The sequence below is a fragment of the Parasteatoda tepidariorum genome, chromosome 3, assembly GCF_982258835.1.
Source record: "Parasteatoda tepidariorum strain Cologne lab strain chromosome 3, Ptep-v5.0, whole genome shotgun sequence".
NCBI lineage: Eukaryota > Metazoa > Arthropoda > Arachnida > Araneae > Theridiidae > Parasteatoda > Parasteatoda tepidariorum.
This window is the reverse complement of record NC_141757.1, coordinates 16,164,905-16,185,992: the sequence shown is the minus strand read 5'-3', so window position 1 is coordinate 16,185,992 and position 21,088 is coordinate 16,164,905. Positions and strand designations below refer to the sequence as shown.

The 21,088-nt window shown below is 29.9% G+C and overlaps 1 protein-coding gene across 3 annotated transcripts in view; it reads right to left on the bottom strand.

The window, feature by feature from the left end:
* Positions 1 to 21,088, bottom strand: part of LOC107450135 (cell adhesion molecule Dscam1-like) — a 446,044-nt gene that overhangs the window by 7,926 nt on the left and 417,030 nt on the right. For all 3 annotated transcript variants that reach the window (XM_087158866.1, XM_087158865.1, XM_071186796.2), the window contains exons 16-22: positions 20,834 to 20,904; positions 14,202 to 14,439; positions 11,557 to 11,655; positions 7,032 to 7,220; positions 6,025 to 6,318; positions 3,781 to 3,939; positions 1,641 to 1,819 (exon numbers count right to left, since the gene is read on the bottom strand). In XM_087158866.1, the coding sequence (XP_087014992.1) occupies positions 1,641 to 1,819; positions 3,781 to 3,939; positions 6,025 to 6,318; positions 7,032 to 7,220; positions 11,557 to 11,655; positions 14,202 to 14,439; positions 20,834 to 20,904 (1,229 nt within the window). The remainder of the gene's footprint in view (positions 1 to 1,640; positions 1,820 to 3,780; positions 3,940 to 6,024; positions 6,319 to 7,031; positions 7,221 to 11,556; positions 11,656 to 14,201; positions 14,440 to 20,833; positions 20,905 to 21,088) is intronic.

Here is a 21,088-nt window from a genome sequence, read left to right as displayed (position 1 = left end):
CCACACTAAAACGTCGTATAAATGTAAACTTCGTATAAACGATCGTCGTATAAATGATGCTCCACTGTAAATGAAACCTGAATATAATGCCTTATATGCGTATAAGCTTGACCAAATTTAAAAAGTTACTAATAACTATAATGTTCTTACTCATACCCTTTCTCATTTACCTCTATTAAAGATCCTCAGCAAAAATCGCAAAAGTTGGCTGGTATGACTTATGCAAGCTTGTACTATATTAGGTGATCGCGATCGATATCACGTTTGTACTACATTAGGTGATCGCTAAAGCACGTTTGCACTATATTAGGTGATCGCTATATCACGTTTTTACTATATTAGGTGATTGCTATATCACGTTTGTACTATATTAGGTGATCGATAAAGCACGTTTGTACTATATTAGGTGATCGATAAAGCACGTTTGTACTATATTAGGTGATCGCTATATCACGTTTTTACTATATTAGGTGATTGCTATATCACGTTTGTACTATATTAGGTGATCGATAAAGCACGTTTGTACTACATTAGGTGATCGCTAAAGCACGTTTGTACTATATTAGGTGATCGCTATATCACGCTTGTACTATATTGGATGATTGCTAAAGCCCGTTTGTACTATATTAGGTGATCACTGAAGCACGTCTGTACTATGTTAGCTGATCGCTAAAGCACGTTTGTACTATGTTAGGTGATCGCTAAAGCACGTCTATACTATATTAAGTGATCGCATATCACGTTTGTACTATATTAGGTGGTCGCTAAAGCATGTTTGTATTATATTAGGTTGTCGCTATAGCACGTTTGTACTATATTAGGTGATCGCTAAGGCACGTTTGTACTACATTAGGTGATCACTAAAGCATGTTTGTACTATTTTAGGTGATCGCTATAGCACGTTTGTATTATATTAGATTGTTGCTACAGTATGTTTACCAGAGATAGAAGAATTTATCACCATTTATCCGAATGCAGAAAATCAAAAGACATTATATTAACAAAAACGCTGGCATGATAACGCTGGCGAAATAAAAGAAACTTGAACGCTTTAATTTGCACAATTACTAATACTTATCAATTTACAAATCTTAATTTTCGTACGTTAAAGTATTAATTAGCGATTCTTAATGTGTATATTTTTTCCTTCATTTTTGCCAATGATTCTAAAAATGTAGATTAAAGATAGATGATGCATAATTTTAACAAGGTTGTGTACAAATTGGAAAGATTTACTAATGCATGCATAATTTTAACAAGGTTGTGTACAAATTGGAAAGATTTACTAATGCATGCATAATTTTAACAAGGTTGTGTACAAATTGGAAAGATTTACTAATGCATGCATAATGATAACAAGACTGTGTACAAATTGGAATGATTTACTAATGCAAGAAACAATGATAACAATACTGTGTACAATTTGGAATGATTTACTAATGCATGCATGATTTTAACAAGGCTTTGCACAAATTGGAATGATTTACTAATGCACACATAATGACAACAAGACTGTGTACAAATTGGAATGATTTACTAATGCATGCATAATTTTAACAAGATTGTGTACAAATTGGAATGATTTACTAATGCATGCACAATTTTAACAAGGCTGTGTACAAATTGGAATGATTTACTACCTGATGATATCCAGAATCTGTTCCATCTTCACTTCGACCTCTTCCAGCTAAATGAGTGGTTGCATAAGGCTGAGGATAGTAAGAAGAAACAGACGATGAGTGTTTTTTATTCTTTTCCATCTCTGACATCCTCATTGCTTCCGAGGCACTTCCTTTTCTTCCCTGGTAAGGACCAGTACCTAGAAAGCAATCATTCTTGCTGATCGTTTTCTCTATTTTTGCAACATTGTGTTCCCATTTATATTAAAAACAACCTCTACTGTGTTTCGTTTTTTAGAATATCACACTCATTGTTGCTCGCAGTGTGAACAATAATTATTGTGTCGCATTTTTGTGTAAAACAATTTTTATTGTTGTTGCCATAGTTTTCAATTTTTCTAAAAAACAACACTCATTATGCTCTTATTTTTGAGAAAAACAACACGAATTGTGTTTCTATTTTTGTGAAAAATAACATTCATTGTGTTTTCATTTTTTTGTGGACAACAAAACTCATTGCTGTTTCACCCATACAACTCATTGTTGTCATTTTTACTACTTCAACAAACTAGTATCTATCGAGAAAAAAATCCTTTAGCCTTAATTTAATATCGAGAATGAAAATTATGTTTTTATAATTTTTTTTAAAAAATTAACGCAAAAGCTCAGAGTTCAAAAATGTTCAATTCGAGTTCAAAAAGCTCAATTCGAGATTCCCTGTGATTTTTCTATAATTTTTTTTCTAGATGTCGAAAACAGTTTAAAAAAATAAACTTATTTTTTTAAACCTCTTAACGCACACATTTAAAAAAAAGAAGCAAAAAATAATTTTTTATAAATATAAAACATATTTTAGAACCTTGTTTCAGCAAAAAAAAATTACAAAATGGTGTGCATGAAAATTACTGTAACATAAAATACCGACCCCGCACAAATTATGCACAGAGTGCACAGTTTGGCCTGTTTAGCGCGCTTGGATTAAGTCAAGCGCACACATTAAGTGGTTAAACCAAAAGTTTTTATCTTCCATTGTTTCTTTGTCAGAAAAGAGAATTTTCACTTAAATGAAAACAATATATACATAGTTTAAAACATATAGAAAAAAAATATAAATTCATTTATATTTTTCACCTTATTATTAACGAGAAATAATGCTAAACAAATAATTTTGCAAAGAATTTTAATAACACAGTCTCTTTAGTACAACACCCCCTTACAGCGACCCTTCCATTACCACAGGGAATCAAATACCGTTTGCTATTCTATAGACGCAATGTTACACAATATTTAGTATTCATTTTCATTCAATAGTTATACAATATACAATAGAATACAATTTATACATTATACAATTGTTAGTATCCATTAGAACGTCCGCTTTGAATAATTAATTCCAATATAGCTACCGAAATCTAGAAATTTAATTTGAAAAAAAAAACTTTTAAAGAAATTAAATTTTGAGATTAATTATTATTTTAATTTAATTTGGAAATTAATTAATTTAAACTCATTTTCTATGCTGTTTAGACACAATAAATGTAGAACATCATGAATCTCCTTTAAATGAAGGAAGAGTTGACTGCCTAAATTCTTAGACTAAATCTAATGTGGCCATATTTTTTGATCATTAACTTTCTAACTGTCTAACTTTCTTTTCATTCCTAATCTGTCTAACTTTCTTTTCATTCATAATCTGTCTGACTTTCTTTTCATACTTTTCTTGTTCAAAATTGTATTAATTCTGTTTGTAAAATGTCAGTCTCTTGTGTGGTTTATATTCGATTTAAAATATTTGGACATTGCATTTAGCTTGACGTATGTTATTTGACAAAAAAAAAAAAATAAATAAATAAAATAAAAAATAAATTAAATTTGAAAAAAAAAAGCATCGAATTAGCATATTATTTTTAATGCATTTTTGCGTCATTACTAATTTTTCTGTTACTTTCCAAATTCTTTTTAAAGTAAAGTATACGGTTTAATATAGGATAATATTTTTTAAAAACTATACTTTAATATCTACGGTATTTTTGTGCACTTCCGATGTAAAAATCTCACGTTACAACGTCCATTTACGCCTTTACTACGAAGGTCGTTCTATTGAGTGTAGCAGTAAAGTAATACAATAGTAGTAATGGGACACTCATAAATATGAACTTACCATAATGTTCAGATGAATGTTTCTTTCTGACAACAACGCACACAACACAGAGGACAACGCTAATGACCACACCCGAAACAGCCACCGGAAGTATGATGGTCATGTCGAGGTAGAAGGGGGCTGTTACTTTATTTACAACTGTTTTTGGAGTAACTGCATCTGAAAAATTATAAATGTTTCATGAGTAGTTGAAAAAAAAAAAAAGAAACTGCAATTACATTTTCGTGATAAGGACGTGTATAGCACCAGCAATGAAAATTAAGTGGTCTATTACGACCACTAATCAAGAGAATGTGCAGACTTGGTCGATTATCTCTAGAACTACTGGACCGATTTTAATGTAATTTGACATACATTGATACAATACAAAACAAATGACCATTCAACAAATGTAATACACAAGCATGATCGTGCTTAACACTGGTTGGAGTCGGAAGGTATGAAATTGCCACAGGACAATTCAGACCAATTGCCACAGGAAATGATTAACTGCCTTATTTCAAGTATGAAATCAGGCTGCAAGTCCTGTATATTTGTAAGAGTTGCGTAAGAGTATGCAGGTGGCAATGTTGTGAATATCTCGCCAATTGTGAGGCCCCGCGCCACACGTGTCTCTCGCCAATTGTTTTGCTTTTGAATGTGTGCTTCTTTCTTTGTTGTTGTGAAGTTGTTGTCTATTTCTCGAATCTCGAGATGTGTGAGTTAGCATTCTTGTGATAATGCATAAAATAAAGGGAGGTTACAGTTCAACAGTTGTGTGTGAACTTTATGAGTTTAACATATTATTAATTCGAACCAGCGCAAAGAACCATGACCCCCTATTAACCCATTTTTTCGTCTGTTCTGCAACCGCTGTTTCATACCTTTAGACTCCAACGAGCGCTGCTCACGAGTTGTGTGTATTGGAATTGTTGAATGGTTATTTGTTATATCCATGTATGTACACACCAAATTTCATTAAAATCGGTCCAGTAGTTCTTGAGATAATCGACCAAGTCTGCAAATTCTCTTAATTTGTTACACCAGTATATTTCATGTTATGGAACTCATCAAAAATTATTAATTGTCATCTATTACACCCTAAATCTAATTAGGTTCATTGCGCCATAATGATTGAAGATTAGTGTTTATTAAAGTTAAATGAAAAAAAGCTAAAATAATATTAGTAAATAAATTTAATGTAGTGATGAAGCCAAATAAATAAATAAATGAAGTAAGAACAAAATATCAGATTGAAATTTAATTATCTAAACTTTTAAATAAAGTCAATTCTAAAAGAGCAAAACATATTATTTCATTGATGAATAATTATACTGTCAGTATACAGCAGAACATGTAAATTTGAAATTTCAACACTTAAATTTAAAATTTTTTGTACCAGACACTGAATACCATGCATTTGAAATTTGAATACCATGAACGCATTTACCATACGCATTTGAATTCCATAACATAGAATAATAAAATTAGTACAAATGTTTTTTTGAAGAGCAGGGAATTCGATGCAAATTTTTTTTTTTTCATTACTATTTTTAAAATTACTAACATATTTCAAGCCGACACTTTCGTCAGCCATGCGTATGATTTTAGCGACATATGTAGAACAATTGGCGACAATCCTCGCCATGTCGCCATATTAGAGTGGACCCTGGTAATTGGAAGGAGGATATAGTAATATAAGGAGAGTCGGCTGTTCCTATTCAGAAATCGTTTAAGACGACCAAATTTTTGATGCTTTCTCTCAAAACTTCTAGACTGATTTTCAAAAAACTTTATTTTGAATTCTGAACTTTTCCTTTAAAATTCGGAAGATTTGACGTTAAAATTCAAATTAAGTAAGAATTGTTTTTGTTAAAAATTGATATTAAACGTCAAAAACAAGTCTATGGTTTGTAATAACCTACAAGTAAGGTTATTAAAAAAATTACGACTAAATACCTTACAGTTAAAAAAATACGGCTAAAATTCTACGGCAAAAAACGTTTTTTAAAATTTTTTTTTTTTAAAAATACAAGGTTATTAATTACAAGTAACAGAATCCTTGTAGTAATTGGCGATTATCATCAATAATTTACTTCTGGTAAAATGCGATAACAAGTAATTGATCACTGGTGGTAAAATTTATCCAAATAGGACACATTACAGCATACTTTTGCCTTAAAAATATACATTTCTTACCCACATGCTCTTGAATTCAAGAGTTAATTCTCAACAATTAAATAACAACGTATTTACAGTATTTACCTAAAGTATTAAGCGTAGAAAAGGTGTATTCAGCGTCCGTTGTACCAGCTTTATTTGTGGCAGATATGTGAATCTGATACCATGATCCAGGAGATAGGCCGACCAAATCAACTCTCATATTGTCCGAAGGCAGTGGTCCGTCGTTGAGAACTGTCCACTCCATATCCTGCTGCTGACGGTAGCGAACCTTGAACGACTTGATGGGACAACCTCCATCGTGCCACGACACCAGATTCATTGTTGCTGCCGTCATATTCGTGCTCAGAATGGATTGCTTATCCGGGGCTAATGGAGCTAGAATATAAAGTTTAAACTGAATAATTTATTTAAAAAGAGTATAAATAGTTGTTTTACAGTTTAGACGATTTTATGAACGGCACTTAATTTGCTTAAGTTTTAGAAAACGCCAACAACTTAAAATACTATATTCACTACAAAAGCCAATTTGTAACTAAATATTATGTTTGAGCCGCAATGGCTCAGGGGATAGAGCATTCGCCTTCCAATGAGGTGAACCGGGTTCGAATCCCAGTCGATACGAATTCCGCATCCAGCATTGTACCGACCACAGTGCTGACGTGAAATATCCTCAGTGGTAGACGGATCATTCCCCTTGCCGTTAGGCTAACCGTGGGAGGTTCTCGTGGTCTTCCTCTCCATGCAACGTAAATGCGGGTTAGCTCCATCAAAAAAGTCCTCCACGAAGGCAAATTTCTCCTAATACTCGATCCAGGAGTTGCAATGTCTTCTGGATTGGGTTCAAAATTACAAGGCTACGGAGTTGGATATTAGTAGTCGTAAACCCATAAAATTGGGTCGGCTGTAAAACAACGGTTATAAAAAAAATAAAAATAATGCTAATGGCGAGAGGAAAAGTATGGAGAGAAGAGAAATCTTGAGGTACTTTACTAAAAACATTATAGGTATGCAACATGTATGATGACAACATTATATCGATAGGAAAGTAAAAAAAAAAAAGAACTGGAAACCAATTATATTATGCTCACCTCCACCTTCTGTTTTGATGACCAAAATTTCTCCGGGTTCACCTTTTCCTGCAGAATTGTATGCCAAGAGGAAAAAATGATATTTAGTGCCACATTCTAAGCCATGAACTAAGTAGTTACGCTGATCTCCCGCGATGTTGGACTCCACCCAATCATTGCCATCCTCATGTTTATGGTGAAGCACGTAACCTGCACAGAATAGAACATTATAACAACATTCTAAGAATGATTTTTGAAATAGATTTTATAAAATGAATTAATTCCGATTGTATTATTTCTAATGGGTCTGGTTCATCGACAATCACTTCATCGACAGGCCATTTCATCGACACCACTGTCGATGTAATAACCTTGGTAAAGATACGACCCTGTCGAGGAAATGACCATGTCGACGAAATGACCCTGTCGACTAAATGACTTGTCGATGAAATGACCCTGTCGACTAAATGACCCTGTCGACGAAATGACCCTGTCGACGAAATGACCCTGTCGATGAAATGACCCTGTCGACGAAACATCCCTGTCGAGGAAACGGCCTGTCGACGAAATGACCTAGTCGATGAAACGGCCTGTCGATGAAGTGGTGTCGATGAAATGGCCTGTCGATGAAGTGATTGTCGATTAAATGAATGCGACCCATTTCTAATGGCACATGGACAAGCTAAACTCGCCAGACATTAGTCCAGCAAATTAAGTCACGATTGAGTGAATTTCGTTTGGCACCACCAGGGTGAAAGTACGCCTTGGTTCACAAACCCACGTATAGACGGCAGCACCACTCATTCGTGAGGCCACATCCTTAATTTAGACATATATCTGAAGAGGAAGGAAAATTTCTCCAGATCTCTGTATCCGTAGTACTACTCAATGACTGACCGCAGGACCTCTGGACCGGAGTTTGATTCTCGAACCACTGGGTTACCACGACTCATTCCGATTCCTCAGAGGTTTATCTCTAATCGATCGAACACAACAGTCAAAGGGGTTAAGACGGAGAGGGAAAAATTTAAATATTCTTTAAATTCTTTTTATTTAATCTTTAAAAATAAACTGATAGTGAATTTTTACTCTATTCGGCTGTATCTTTTGGTGCATGTAAAATACAAGGCTGCCCCCATCACAATTTTATATATAAATTGTGCGGAATTTTATAATCTATTTTAATTTTTACTGATAAAATTTTCTTAATACAGTTTTGCTATCAGCCGTTTCTGAAAGGTTGTTAAAAATATATATTTGTCTGAGCTTAGATTTTTTTATTAATATCTTTGTTTTTGTGCAATTTACGTTATAAGAATTTTTTTATCATTATTCAAATCGGTTTTTATTGGTTTAAACTGTACTGAAATTGAATTTTAAATAAAATCTAAAAACTGATAAATGTGTAGTTTTAAACGACTGGCTTGAAATTAGTGGCTGGATTTATCATAATTACACTGACAGGCCCAGTCCTGAGACCCCCTAAACGTTCCAAAGAATTTCTTTTTGTGTTTTTCCTTAATAATTGTCTAATCGAACTATGTGCTAACAAAGTATAATAAAAATAAGCTCAAATTTACTAATTTATCGTAATTTACTCATAATATAAATAATTTAAACACACTTCATTAATAAACAATAAGTAAATTTTGTTTGAAGTTACAAACAGGGGGCTCTTAACATTTCCATGCAAGCCCCCCCCTCCCCCACATTTCTAGATCAAGTCACGTTCAAAATTATGTATAGCATATTTTCGTTGCTTTGTTTGTAAGTTTGCGAAAAATTAAATAGAAGTTTTTAAAACTATCAAGTATTTTTAAACTAATACCCCTTATTTCAGACAATTTTGTAAGGTATCGTGCTGTCGAAATGGAATTTAGGAAATCGTGCTATGAGATTTTTTTAAATTTATTTAATTAAAAAAAATAATTAAACTGAGATGATTTTAATTTAATAATCGTAAGTACTTAAATAAAAATTTATTATATACATTATAAGTTACATTAAGAAAAGAACTTATGTAGGGATAAAGAAAATTTTTAAGCATAAAAAATATTTTGTTTTTCCAATTTTTCAATTCCAATTAAAAAAGTGAATAAAAAATGAGATAATTTTAATTTAATAGTCATAATGAAATAAATTAATAATTTATTATTTAAGAAATAATAGATGAACTCATATTGTGATAAAAATAAAATTCTTATGAAAAAGAATATATAATTTTTCTGATTTTTTATTTTTTCCGTGTATTTCTAAAATATTTTAGTTCTTTTTTGATGATTTTACTTTCAATCTTTTTAAGCTGAAATATAAATGCACCTTACGGATTATATTTTAAGACTTTAATTTATTCTTTTTAATCATGGTGCTGCCATCTTTTATTCAAAATGTAAAACACTTTCATTTCAAAAACTGAAAATAAGTTTGGTGCTGCCATCTCACGCCCTAGTCTAGAAACTTTAAGAATATCTAGTTTTATATACTACGAAATAAATAAGATGGCAGCTAAATTTTGTTGCTTCTGTACTTGTCACAGCAGCAAATAATAGATTTTGATTTTTTGCTCGCTCTTAAAACATCAAAACCCGAAATGAAACTGGAAAAAAAATCTCGTTGTAAACTGCTAAAATACTTCATTTTGATGAATTCAAAATGAATTGTTAAAAATTGTGCAAAACATGACCAAACAAAACATTTTATCTATTTTAATTCATTTCTCTTTTGCACGTGGAATTTGATCTAAAGAATTATTACTTGTGAGTATTATATTTAATTCAAATTATGGGTATTTTAGAATGCGACAATGTGATACATGTATTTTAGAATGTGATAATTTGAATGGTGTAAAAGTATTAAATATTAATAATGAGCATGTTATAGACAACTTTATTCCTATGTTATTCTACACTGCAAAAAAAGTATGGTTAAAACTACCAGAATATTGTAAAATTTACTGTATTCCTGAATATATGGGAAAACCGAAAAAGTTGGGAATTTTTATCGACGATCTTTGGTAATGATTTTGCTAAAATAAACATTAAAATATGGTTCTATAAAAACTGATGAAATTTGGTAATTTTGTTAAAATTTATTAATTTATCATTACACCTTAGAGCATGGCAAAAAAACCATTTTTTTCTGGCTACATCTACTTTTGAGTTTCGCATTTTTTTCTAAATGTGTGGTACCAAGAATTATAATTTTGTAAAATAGAATTTCTAATAAGCCGTTATCATATAAACGAAAAAATTATGAAATGAATGGTTTAAATACCATATATTTTGGTTTCATTTACCAGAATTAGTTTTTTTAAACCAGGAATTTCATTATTCCACAATGCGGTGTATTAGAATTTCTTTCTCCGTACAATATTTTGTACAATATTTCCGTACAATAACGTGATATTTTTGATCCAGAACGCAGAAATTAAGCCTCTCATAAACTGTCTAGGGTTGGGATACGGTTTGAAAACTGTTGTTTAAGAGCCTGTTTAAGAACTGATTGTTGTCGCTTTAAAACCCTCTGGGTTAATACAAATCATATCAATATGAAATTAAGATTAGGTTAGAAGATGTAATTTGAATGCAACAGGTAGATTATATGTTACGACGTAGTTCTCAGAGCTATTTGATAAAAATGCGCAATTCAAAAAAATCCAGCTGCAATCAATTTGTACAAGCATCTGTTCAAATAAAGAAAGAAAACACCAGCATTCATCATATAATGAAAAGCAAATAAAAAATAACAATCTAATTTTACAAAAGAAGAAAAATCTAAAAAATTTCTTCATAAAAATATATAAAAATTAAAATATCATCATCATCATCATCATCATATTTGGCCAGACACCCCAATGTGGGCCAATGCCTTCCTCTGACGATTTTTCCATAATTTCTTCCGATTTATCTTTGATCTCCAAATCTTTTCATTAATTACAAGAAAATCAGACTCCACCGAGTCAGCGTATCTAAACCGCGACCTTCCCCGATTTTTTGCTCCAGTGGGTTTAAAAAAGCAGCATCTTTTTTATTGTATTGTCATCACTTATTCGAATCACGTGGGCCATCCAATTCATTCTATTTATTTTTGTGTATTTTATAATATCGGGTCTTGTACAGTTAAAAGTTAAATCCCCTTCTCCAGTTATTGTTTTTCCGCAAAATCTTTCTCTCAAATATTGCGATACAATTTTCCTCCAGCTTTGTCATTATCCAAGCCTCAGATGCAAAATTAAAATATAAATAAAAATATATTTTCATTGGTAAATATAAAAAATATGATAGAACTACAAAAAGATACAAAAGCTATGAAAACTTATAAACTTATAACTTACCTTTCGTTTGAAAGGTAAGTTATTAAAATGATTAAAAATTATATCTTTGGATTGAATATTCCAATTAGGATTAAGTATTGTATTATACAAATACAGTTATGAAAATCTACAAGGAAAAATTTATTATAAATATTTTCATCAAAATTAATTTTATTGAAGAACGTTCAGGTACAAAAATGAAAAATATGAAATGAATGAATAAGATTTATTAACCTGATACTGGATTTCCTTTATCATAATTTGGATCCCATGCAAGATGAATCGATGACGTTGTTTTGTCCATTACCGTTAATGGTGGGGTCAAAGGTGGATCTGATATAATAATTGAAAAAACAAATAATAAATTATGTTATACATATCATACATATTAATATGATTGGGAATAAATATGGTTTTTAATCAAAATGCAGGTTAAAATAGCTTTTTTAATTCACTTAAAAAATCAAAATTTATTTTGTATTTTGGGATTGCATTGTGCACAGTAATAAACTTGATAGAATGCATTACAGCTTTTGATTTAATGTTCGTATTTTCATAGACTGCGCTGTAGTGATAATCGTATACATGCTAATCAAATAATAATACACGCTAATCAATTAATACAGACTATAGTTTAATTTACTAAAATATTTATTAAAAAATTACATGGCTAATTTCGTTCAAGTCTTTGAAATTTTCATTCAAAAGTAATATACAATTCAGATGGATTTGTTATTATATTAAAATTGTATAAGGGGAAATAATAAATAATCTTAAAAAATTATACTTTGTATGAATTTTTTTTGATGCACGAGTTTATATGTACAATTTATTCGATATGCATAAATGGTTCAAGAGCATATAGTTCAAAAAGATATACTTGGAAAAAACAACAAGAAGATATATACTTGAGCAACCCAAATCGGACGATGAACAAGCATGTTTATTTGGAGGAAATATATTTTTGTGCTTGATTTTTGAGTCTTAAAATATGGATTGTGCAAAGTAACTAGCTGATTTAAGGTTAGCCCCGTAAACCAAAAGTATTTAATCTCAGTACAGTAAGGAACACAAAAAAAAAAAAAAAAAAAGAGAAATCGAAAATTTTAAAGATTTTCTTTCTGGTGATGTTTGTCTCCCTTTTAATTCTAGCATAAATATGTATAAAATGAAGTTATAAGGGAACAAAGCATTTGAACATATTTGCAACTCAAAATTTTCAGCTTAAAAATATATTTCGTTTCAAAAATTTGATTTGAGTAGAACTATCATCAAGCAAGAAAGAGATAGAATGAAACTTTTATAAGCGTGGGTAATCAGGGTTAATCTTGACGGAGATTTTAATATAAATATGAATACTGAAGAAAAAAGGTGACGTCTTGAAACACGTACATAAGCAGGATATGAAAACCAATCCGACGACAAACATCAGTTGAGACAGTTTTTGCAACCCATGATTTGAAATGTTGTGACGTTTAACGGAGTCAAACCAGAAAACAAAAAGCATTTAATCAATGGGTAACCAGTGATAGTAATAGAGCGATCACATTTTTTTATTACTAATTTCTTAGTTGCATGCACGATGAAGGAAATTAAAATATAATAAAATAAGAATAGAAATCTTTCAAAATGAGCAAGAAAATTTATTTGACAGAAAATAAATTCTTATTCTTCTTCGTATAGTTTGTATAAATACTTTGCAAGCGTTATAGAAATTAGCGTAAAAATTTTTACAAGGAAGAAAGATAATTTGAAATCAAATGCATAATTTCAAAAGATACTTTTAGTTGATTTAAAGATTCAATACAATCTATAAGTGATGCTATTTTAAGAAAAAACAATGTCCATTCATTGAATTTTTTCGTTAATTTTGTTTCAATAGGCTATTATGATAATAAAAATGAATCATGTTACAAATTTCAAAGTCTAGGAAACAGTGTTACAAAGAATTGCAAATTCAGCACTATTAGACAAATAAATCAAGAAGCTTATCACCGTTCCGATAAGTGAGGAAATTACCAGGATGCGAACACCCTGATTAACTTCCCTTCAGTGAGTGAACCTTTCAGTCGGATTTTCCGTTGCAACTCATAAAAATTCCAATCAACGTTCGATTATTAAGTAATAGAAAATAATTCTGATGTGCACCCTGATGAGAAAGCTAACAGCTTTCCGTCGTATTAGCAGGTCTTTTAGGCAAGCATTAAATTAAACGAAGATAAACCTACGCTATATACTTTAAAAGATTAGTAATTAATAGCTTTTAAAATGTCATTCAGTCTCTCGCCAAATTATTAGACGTACTATAAGATTCTATGTAATATTTTAATTATCAGGTGATACTATACAGCTATATTGTTTTTACGTGACCAAAACCGGTTTGCTCTTGTTGACGTTAGTGTATCAATTGATTAAATTGGACGACATATGATATAAATTTGATGACAGGATGAATTGGACGATATATTATATAAATATAAAATATTTACTACATCAAGCATTATATCAGTACATTTGTATTTATTTTTAACGGATTGCATTACAATGTTAACCATTTGATACACTAACGTGAACAAATACAAACCGGTTTCAGTCGTGTAGAAACAATAAAGCTGTATAGTAGTATCACCTGACAATTAAGATTTTACATAGAATCTTATAGTGCGTCCAATAATTTGGACAAGGACTGTAGAATTGACAGTCAAAACTGAAGTTGGTCTACGAAAATATTTTAAACTCTGTACTGTAAAACCATTATTTTTGAAAGTAACACATTTCTACAAATTTAATTTTTTACTAATGTAATGGTGCAATTTTTAAAAGCGATCATTTAGTCATCATTAACAAGTGCACAGGATATGTTCAACTTAATTTCCTACCATTCTCCAACGTCTGAACGACGACGTCATCCGATGGTGGACCGGCACCTTTTGAATTGAACGCCTGCACCACCACGCTGTACTTGGTATTTCTTCTAAGCCCAGTCACGTGACATTCCTCCTTGAAGCCTTCGCCGATTTCTAGTGTCTTGTATACAAAGGTGTCGGGAGTGTCGGCGATCTTGTAACCGACGTAATATCCTTTCAGTAAACCATGCTGCAGTTCTGTTGTGGGTGGCTACACATTAAAAATGAATTAATTAGAGCAAGTTAGAGTAACCAATGTCAAAAAATAAAAGGGTTCGTAAATACTAAAAAAACTAACGAATGTGAGATTGAAAATTAACAATGTGATTTTGCTCAGCAAACTTCTTTGATTAGTAAGTGAGAAATACCAAAACTAACATACATAGCATTGAAAATACACCAATATTAATGTATATATATATATATATATATGTATACATATATGTTACTGTGAATGATCGGTGTTACTGTGAATGAATAACACATAGGACTAAAATTTTTTAAAAAAAAAGATTCATGCGATAAATGCTTCTTTGAGAAAGCCCATTTTTAATGATACATCAGTACTATTGATAAAGTTTCATCATCATACAGATGATACAGCAGTAATACTGATGACGGTGAGCGAAGGAAAGTGCTATTCTCTGAAAGACGGTTTTAAATGATTCCTCACTAATACTGATGCTTTTTGCAGAACGATGTGCGAAAAATGTTTAAAAAAATTGATGGTTGAAGCGCTTTTGGAACACTAGTTTTTATTTAGAATATTATTTCTTATCATTTCTTCAATAATAAGGATGAATTTAATAGATGACGTGTAAAAATAAGTTACAAAAGACATAAATGTAAAAATTTTTTTTTTGTAGATAACTAATTTTAATGATACATCAATAAAATTGATGAAATTAGCAAAGTGATGCGAGAGTGAGAAAAGTTTGAAGAGATACTTGTTATAAATGTTTTTCTTAGAAAGACCATTTTAATGAGTCATCAATAATATTGATGATTTTGGCAAATCAAAGTTTGAAAATAAGTTTAAAAAGATACTAAAAGGAAATGCTTCACACTGAAATATTATTTTTTAATGATTCATCGGTCATACTGATAGATTTATAAGAACGACGAGCGAATTTTTTTAAAAGGTTTTATGTTGAAAATGCTTCTTTCTGAAAGATGGTTTTTAATGATTCATCAGTAATACTGATCTTCTTAGCTGAACGATATGCGAAAAAACTTTTAAAAAATTACATTATTGGAATCGTCATTTATTTGGAGTATCATAAATTATCAGTTGGAGTATCATTTTTTAAAAAGTATAAGTGGGAAATTCTTTTCTCTGAGAGAACTATTTTCAATGATACATCAGTGAAATTGACGAAATTAGCAAAACCATGTGAGTGTAAAAGAAGTTTTAAAAGATACTTATTAGAAATGCTTGTCGTAGAAAGACCAATTTTAATGAGTCATCAATAATAATAATGATTTTAGCAAATTGAAGCATGAAAAATGTTTTTCAGGTTTGAAGTATGAAAAATGTATTAGTATGAGTATGAGTTATGTATCGAATGTATGAATTGAATTATGTATAGAATGTATGAATTAAGTATGAATTATGCATTGAAGTATGAAAAATGTGTCCTTCTTTAAAAAAAAAACATTTTTGTTGATTCCTCAGTGATATTGATGATTTCATTAGAAAAAAGACTTACAAATGTGCTTACCCATAAGAAATTTCTCTCTTTTTAAAATTTTTTATTTTAATGATTCATCAGTAATAATAATTAGTTTAAAACAACGATGAATGACATTTGTTGGAAGAACTTCAGATTATTGTCGAGAATAATAGTAGCTTGCTATTTTAGTTATACATATATTTATAAATTTCCATTCCTAGTTATGATAAATCTCTCTAACGATAATAAAGTGGCTTTAATATTTACTCATATTGAAACATATTATAAACTTGGAGAGTGCATTTGGTCACTCCCGACTTATTAATGAAACAATTAAACTGATTATTTACAGACCATATATATATTCCGACTTCCACTCCACTAATAAACTACTCACTAAGTTAATATATTACAGAAGCTCATAAAAGCTAGTTTATTCAGTTTATTTAGATGTAAATGCAAATTTCGGACTATTTCAACCTTAATTAACTGTTTAAGTGCAGTTGGCATTAAAGCAGTTTTACTCACATGGAAATATATAACTTGATTGTCATAGTCACGTTAATATATTAAACTTAAAACGCTGATTTGAATGTATGTAAAAGTTATACATTTTAAACGGAATAAACTCAGATTTAAAAACTAATTTTGATGTACCTAAAATTTGGAAAAGGTATGGTGCACAAATATAAAAAACCTCTATTTTAGTTCGAGAAGAGGTAACTCACTAAAAATTGAAAAAGTAAGTAGCTCAAAAAGTAAGATAATTGTAAAAAACGATTTTTTTTTATTTACAAAAAATAAAATATTCTTGGGAAAAAATTATTGCAGGCCCTTTTCTCAAAGCATAAAAAGTGCTAATTTCATTAAATTAAATAAATTATCCCCAGAAGCTGAGGCGATATTTTTATCTTATAATATAACCGTCGTTGAATAATCGACTCAATTTTTTGGGTTTACGATTACTAATGTTCAACTCCATAGCCTTGTAATTTTGAACTCAATCCAGAAGACAAGGGAACTCCTGGAACAAGTATTGGGAGAAATTTGCCTTCGTGGAGGAACTTTTGATGGAGCTAACCCGCATTTGCGTTGCATGGAGAGGAAAATCCCGGAAACCTCCCACAGTTAGCCTGAGGGCAAAGGGACTCTTACCCATGATCCGCCCACCACTGAGGATATTTAACGTTAGCACTGTAGTCGGTGCAAGCCGGATGCGGATTCGTTTCGACCAGCCATCGCTGGGGATTCGAACCCGGTTCACCTTTAAGATTAAAATTATTATTTCAAAATTTAAATTATTGTTTTTCTTTAAGTCTAATAAAGAGCCTTAAAGAAATATAAAAAAAAAAAATGTTTGTAAATAATTGCTCGAGTGAAAAATAAATTTATGAAAAATTTTATGATTTATGTATTGCACTTGAGATCGTCGTTTTTCTTTCCCCATCTATTATAACACCTCAAATATACTTATTCAGATTGTAAAAAGAGCCTTAATGTATTTAATATATATGTTTTTTATTCCAATGCCCGTCTGGGGAATGGCCTACGCCATACAGGCATCTGATTTTTTGGCCATTTTTTCAGGGGCACCATATTGGGTGGGCGAACGTTGCTCCCACAGTAAGGACAGATAGCACAGAGAAGGAAAGAACATCCATGCCTTGCCCGGGATTCGAACCCAGAACCTTTCTGATGCAACGGCAGTTCCCTAATCCCTACACAGGCCGGTCGGCTATGTATTTAATATATTTATTATTATTATTCATATTGTAGAGACCGACGATTTTTTCATCGATTCATAACACCTTCAATATATTTATTTCGGTTGCAAAAACAGCCTTAATATATTTATTATTATTAATCATGTTGTATAGATCAACGTTTCATTCATCGATTTATAACACTTCAAATATCTTTATTTCGTTTGTAAAAACAGCCTTAATAAATTTAATATACTTATTATTATTATTCATGCATGTTGTATAGATCAACGTTTCTTTCATCGATTTATAACACCTTAAATATATTTATTTCGGTTGTAAAAACAGCCTTAATATATTTAATATATTTATTATTATTATTCATGTTGTATAGATCAACGTTTCTTTCATCTATTTATAACATCTCAAATATATTTATTTTGGTTGTAAAAACAGCCTTAATACATTTAATATATTTATTATTATTATTCATGTTGTATATATCAACGTTTCTTTCATCTATTTATAACATCTCAAATATATTTATTTTGGTTGTAAAAACAGCCTTAATACATTTAATATATTTATTATTATTATTCATGTTGTATATATCAACGTTTCATTCATCTATTTATAACACTTTTCGGTTGTAAAAACAGCCTTAATATATTTATAATTATTATTCATGCTGTAGAGACCGAAGATTTTTTCATCTATTTATAACACCTCAAATATATTAATTTAGATTCTAAAAAACTTATTTTAAAAGTATAAGACTACAATTTATCTATTCTTAATCGAAATAAAAAAAAACATTCCATAACATTTAAATCGAATTTTTAAAGGAATAATTAAAACCATCTATTTAATTATCGTAAAAAATAAAAAAAAAAAATTTAAATTATATTTTAATCAGGTTTGATTTATCAATATGTCAGTCGAGAGCCATTAAAATAAATTATTGGCATTAAATAAAATTAAGATAACCGACTATTTCCGAATTCCTCGTTGATAAAAAAGCTTAACTTATTTTTCGTGACCAATATATAACGCTTTTTTGTTGCAGCTTCATTTGCCTCAACGTGTTTATTTATTTATTTTTTTATCGAGTTTCGAGCAAAAATAATTGAGCACTTACATGCAACAAAAAGGCATTAGTGAAAAATAAGTTTTTAAAAGAAATAAAAATCAATTAAAAGTAATTTTCTTTAAAAATCATTTTTCTTTTCGGTCCTATTAATAGGGAGTGAAACTATTTTTGCTTAAGAGTTGAAAATTATGATTGTTGAAATACTTTTAAATTGTGATTAATAAATCGATTAAAATGTAGTTGCAAGGTTGAAAGTATAAAAATCTTTTTAAGAAGCAATTTTAAATCACTTTTAGGAGGTTTTTTGTTGAATTTATTTTTCTAAATAAATAAATGAGAGCTTTTTCTTTTAAAAAAAAAATGCTAGTCGTTAAAAATATGAGGATTACGTATTTACATAGTTAAAATAAATATATATTAAAAGAATAAAACACTTTTTATAAAATAAATCCAAAATATTTTTTGTGAAATTTTTTATCTTATAAAAAAGTTCAAAAAGCATCAAGCGCACATTTAATTACTTCTTTTTATATTGAATTTTATCTTACTTTATTTTTTATTTTATATAATCGTCATTAAACAGTCGACCAAATTTTGAATTTACGACTGCCAATGCTTAACTCCGCAGCCTTGTAATTTGGAACCCAATCCAGAACTCCTGGATCAAGTATTGGGAGAAATTTGCCTTCTTTGAAAATTCTTTTGATAGAACTAACCCACATTTGCGTTACACGGTGAGAAAAACCACGAAAACCTCCCAATGGTCAGCCTAACAGCACGGACACGTCAACCATGGAAAATATTTTACGTCAGTACTGTGGTCGGTGCGAGTCGAGTGCAGAATTCGTATCGACTAGTCATTGCTGGGATTCGAACTCAGGTCACCTTATTGGCAGGAAAGTGTTCTATCCCCTGAGCCACTATTGCTCTAAATGTTGAACTGTCTATTTTTTACTAATACGAAGCATATTTTCATGTAACGAAAAAATGGTTCAAAAATATTCTAGAAGAATTATAGATATTCATGGTATAGAACTTTCGCGCTGTAAGAGACAGTGCACTTGCTTATACTAGCTTCAATTTTTTGCGCATTTAAAGAAATTTTTGGTGTTCATAAAATTTGCATGATTGATAATAAGTGCAAAAAAGCTGATATATATATATATATATATATATATATATATATATATATATATATATATATATATATATATATATATATATATATATATATATACACAAATAAGTTCAAAATGTAGAGAAAACATGGAAAAAAATACAGAACAATGAAAAAGAAAAAAAGAAAAAAAAAAGAAAATCGGGGAAAAAAATAAAAATCCAGAAAAAAAAGTTAATATAATAACTTTTTTTAATTAATTTTTTATTGATTTATTTTTTATTAATTATTTTTAATTTATAATTTTTCATTAATTTTCTTAAATTTATTTTTATTTTTTGGGGGTTATTTTTTTTCTTTTTTTCCCTTCGGACTTTTATTATTTTTTTCTTTCTCCCTTTTTTCTTTGTTCTGTAATTTTTCCATGTTTTCTCTACATTTTGAAAGTATTTTATGAGTCCTACTTACTTCCAGCTCTCGCGCAGTAAATAAACCTTATTGTTTTTCTTAATTTTCTTCGTTTTTTCTTTATTTTTGTCCTTTTTGTGTATATTCTCATACAGTCATTTTGTTTTCGAGACTAGATACATACTCGAATTATTAAATTAATAAATTATTAATATTATTCAATCGATAAAATTTTGAATGAAGTTGAAAAAAAAACAACAAAATAATGGATTCTGTTGATTTATTTCATGTTTAAAAACTGCGTTAAGAAACACTCTAAATATTACGAAACATATTTACAGATATCATAGGAAAATTTCCCGAAACAAAAAAAACATTTTAATTTTAGTTTAATCATACATTTATAATGCAAATGAATACTAAAACTTATTAATGCTATTCCGAAGCTCATAACAGAATTCTTTCGTCGCTGCATCAGATTTGAATTTTATATAAGTTCCTCATTGTGTGAAAAAAGTTTCTTTCGTTGAAATGCGATAAAAAAATGCAATCATCTCCCTAATCTCATAAATATTTTCGAACGATGATTAGGATTAATTTATTCATTTACTTACCTTCCAGCTTACTTTAATTGATTGCGAACTAGTTGGAATAGCTCGCACTTTTATGGGAGCAGCTCCAGGAGCTAAAATGCAAAAGAGAAAATTTATTTATTAAAAGCTTGGTACTTATAATTTAAAAGCATTCACTCATTTCAAGTATATGATGAGAAATTTTCCGCATATGTAATTATCGCTTAAATATAGACAATAGAAAGCTGTATTGAAAGCTCTGTAATGGACACAAAAGAAATATAATTAAGATATTTT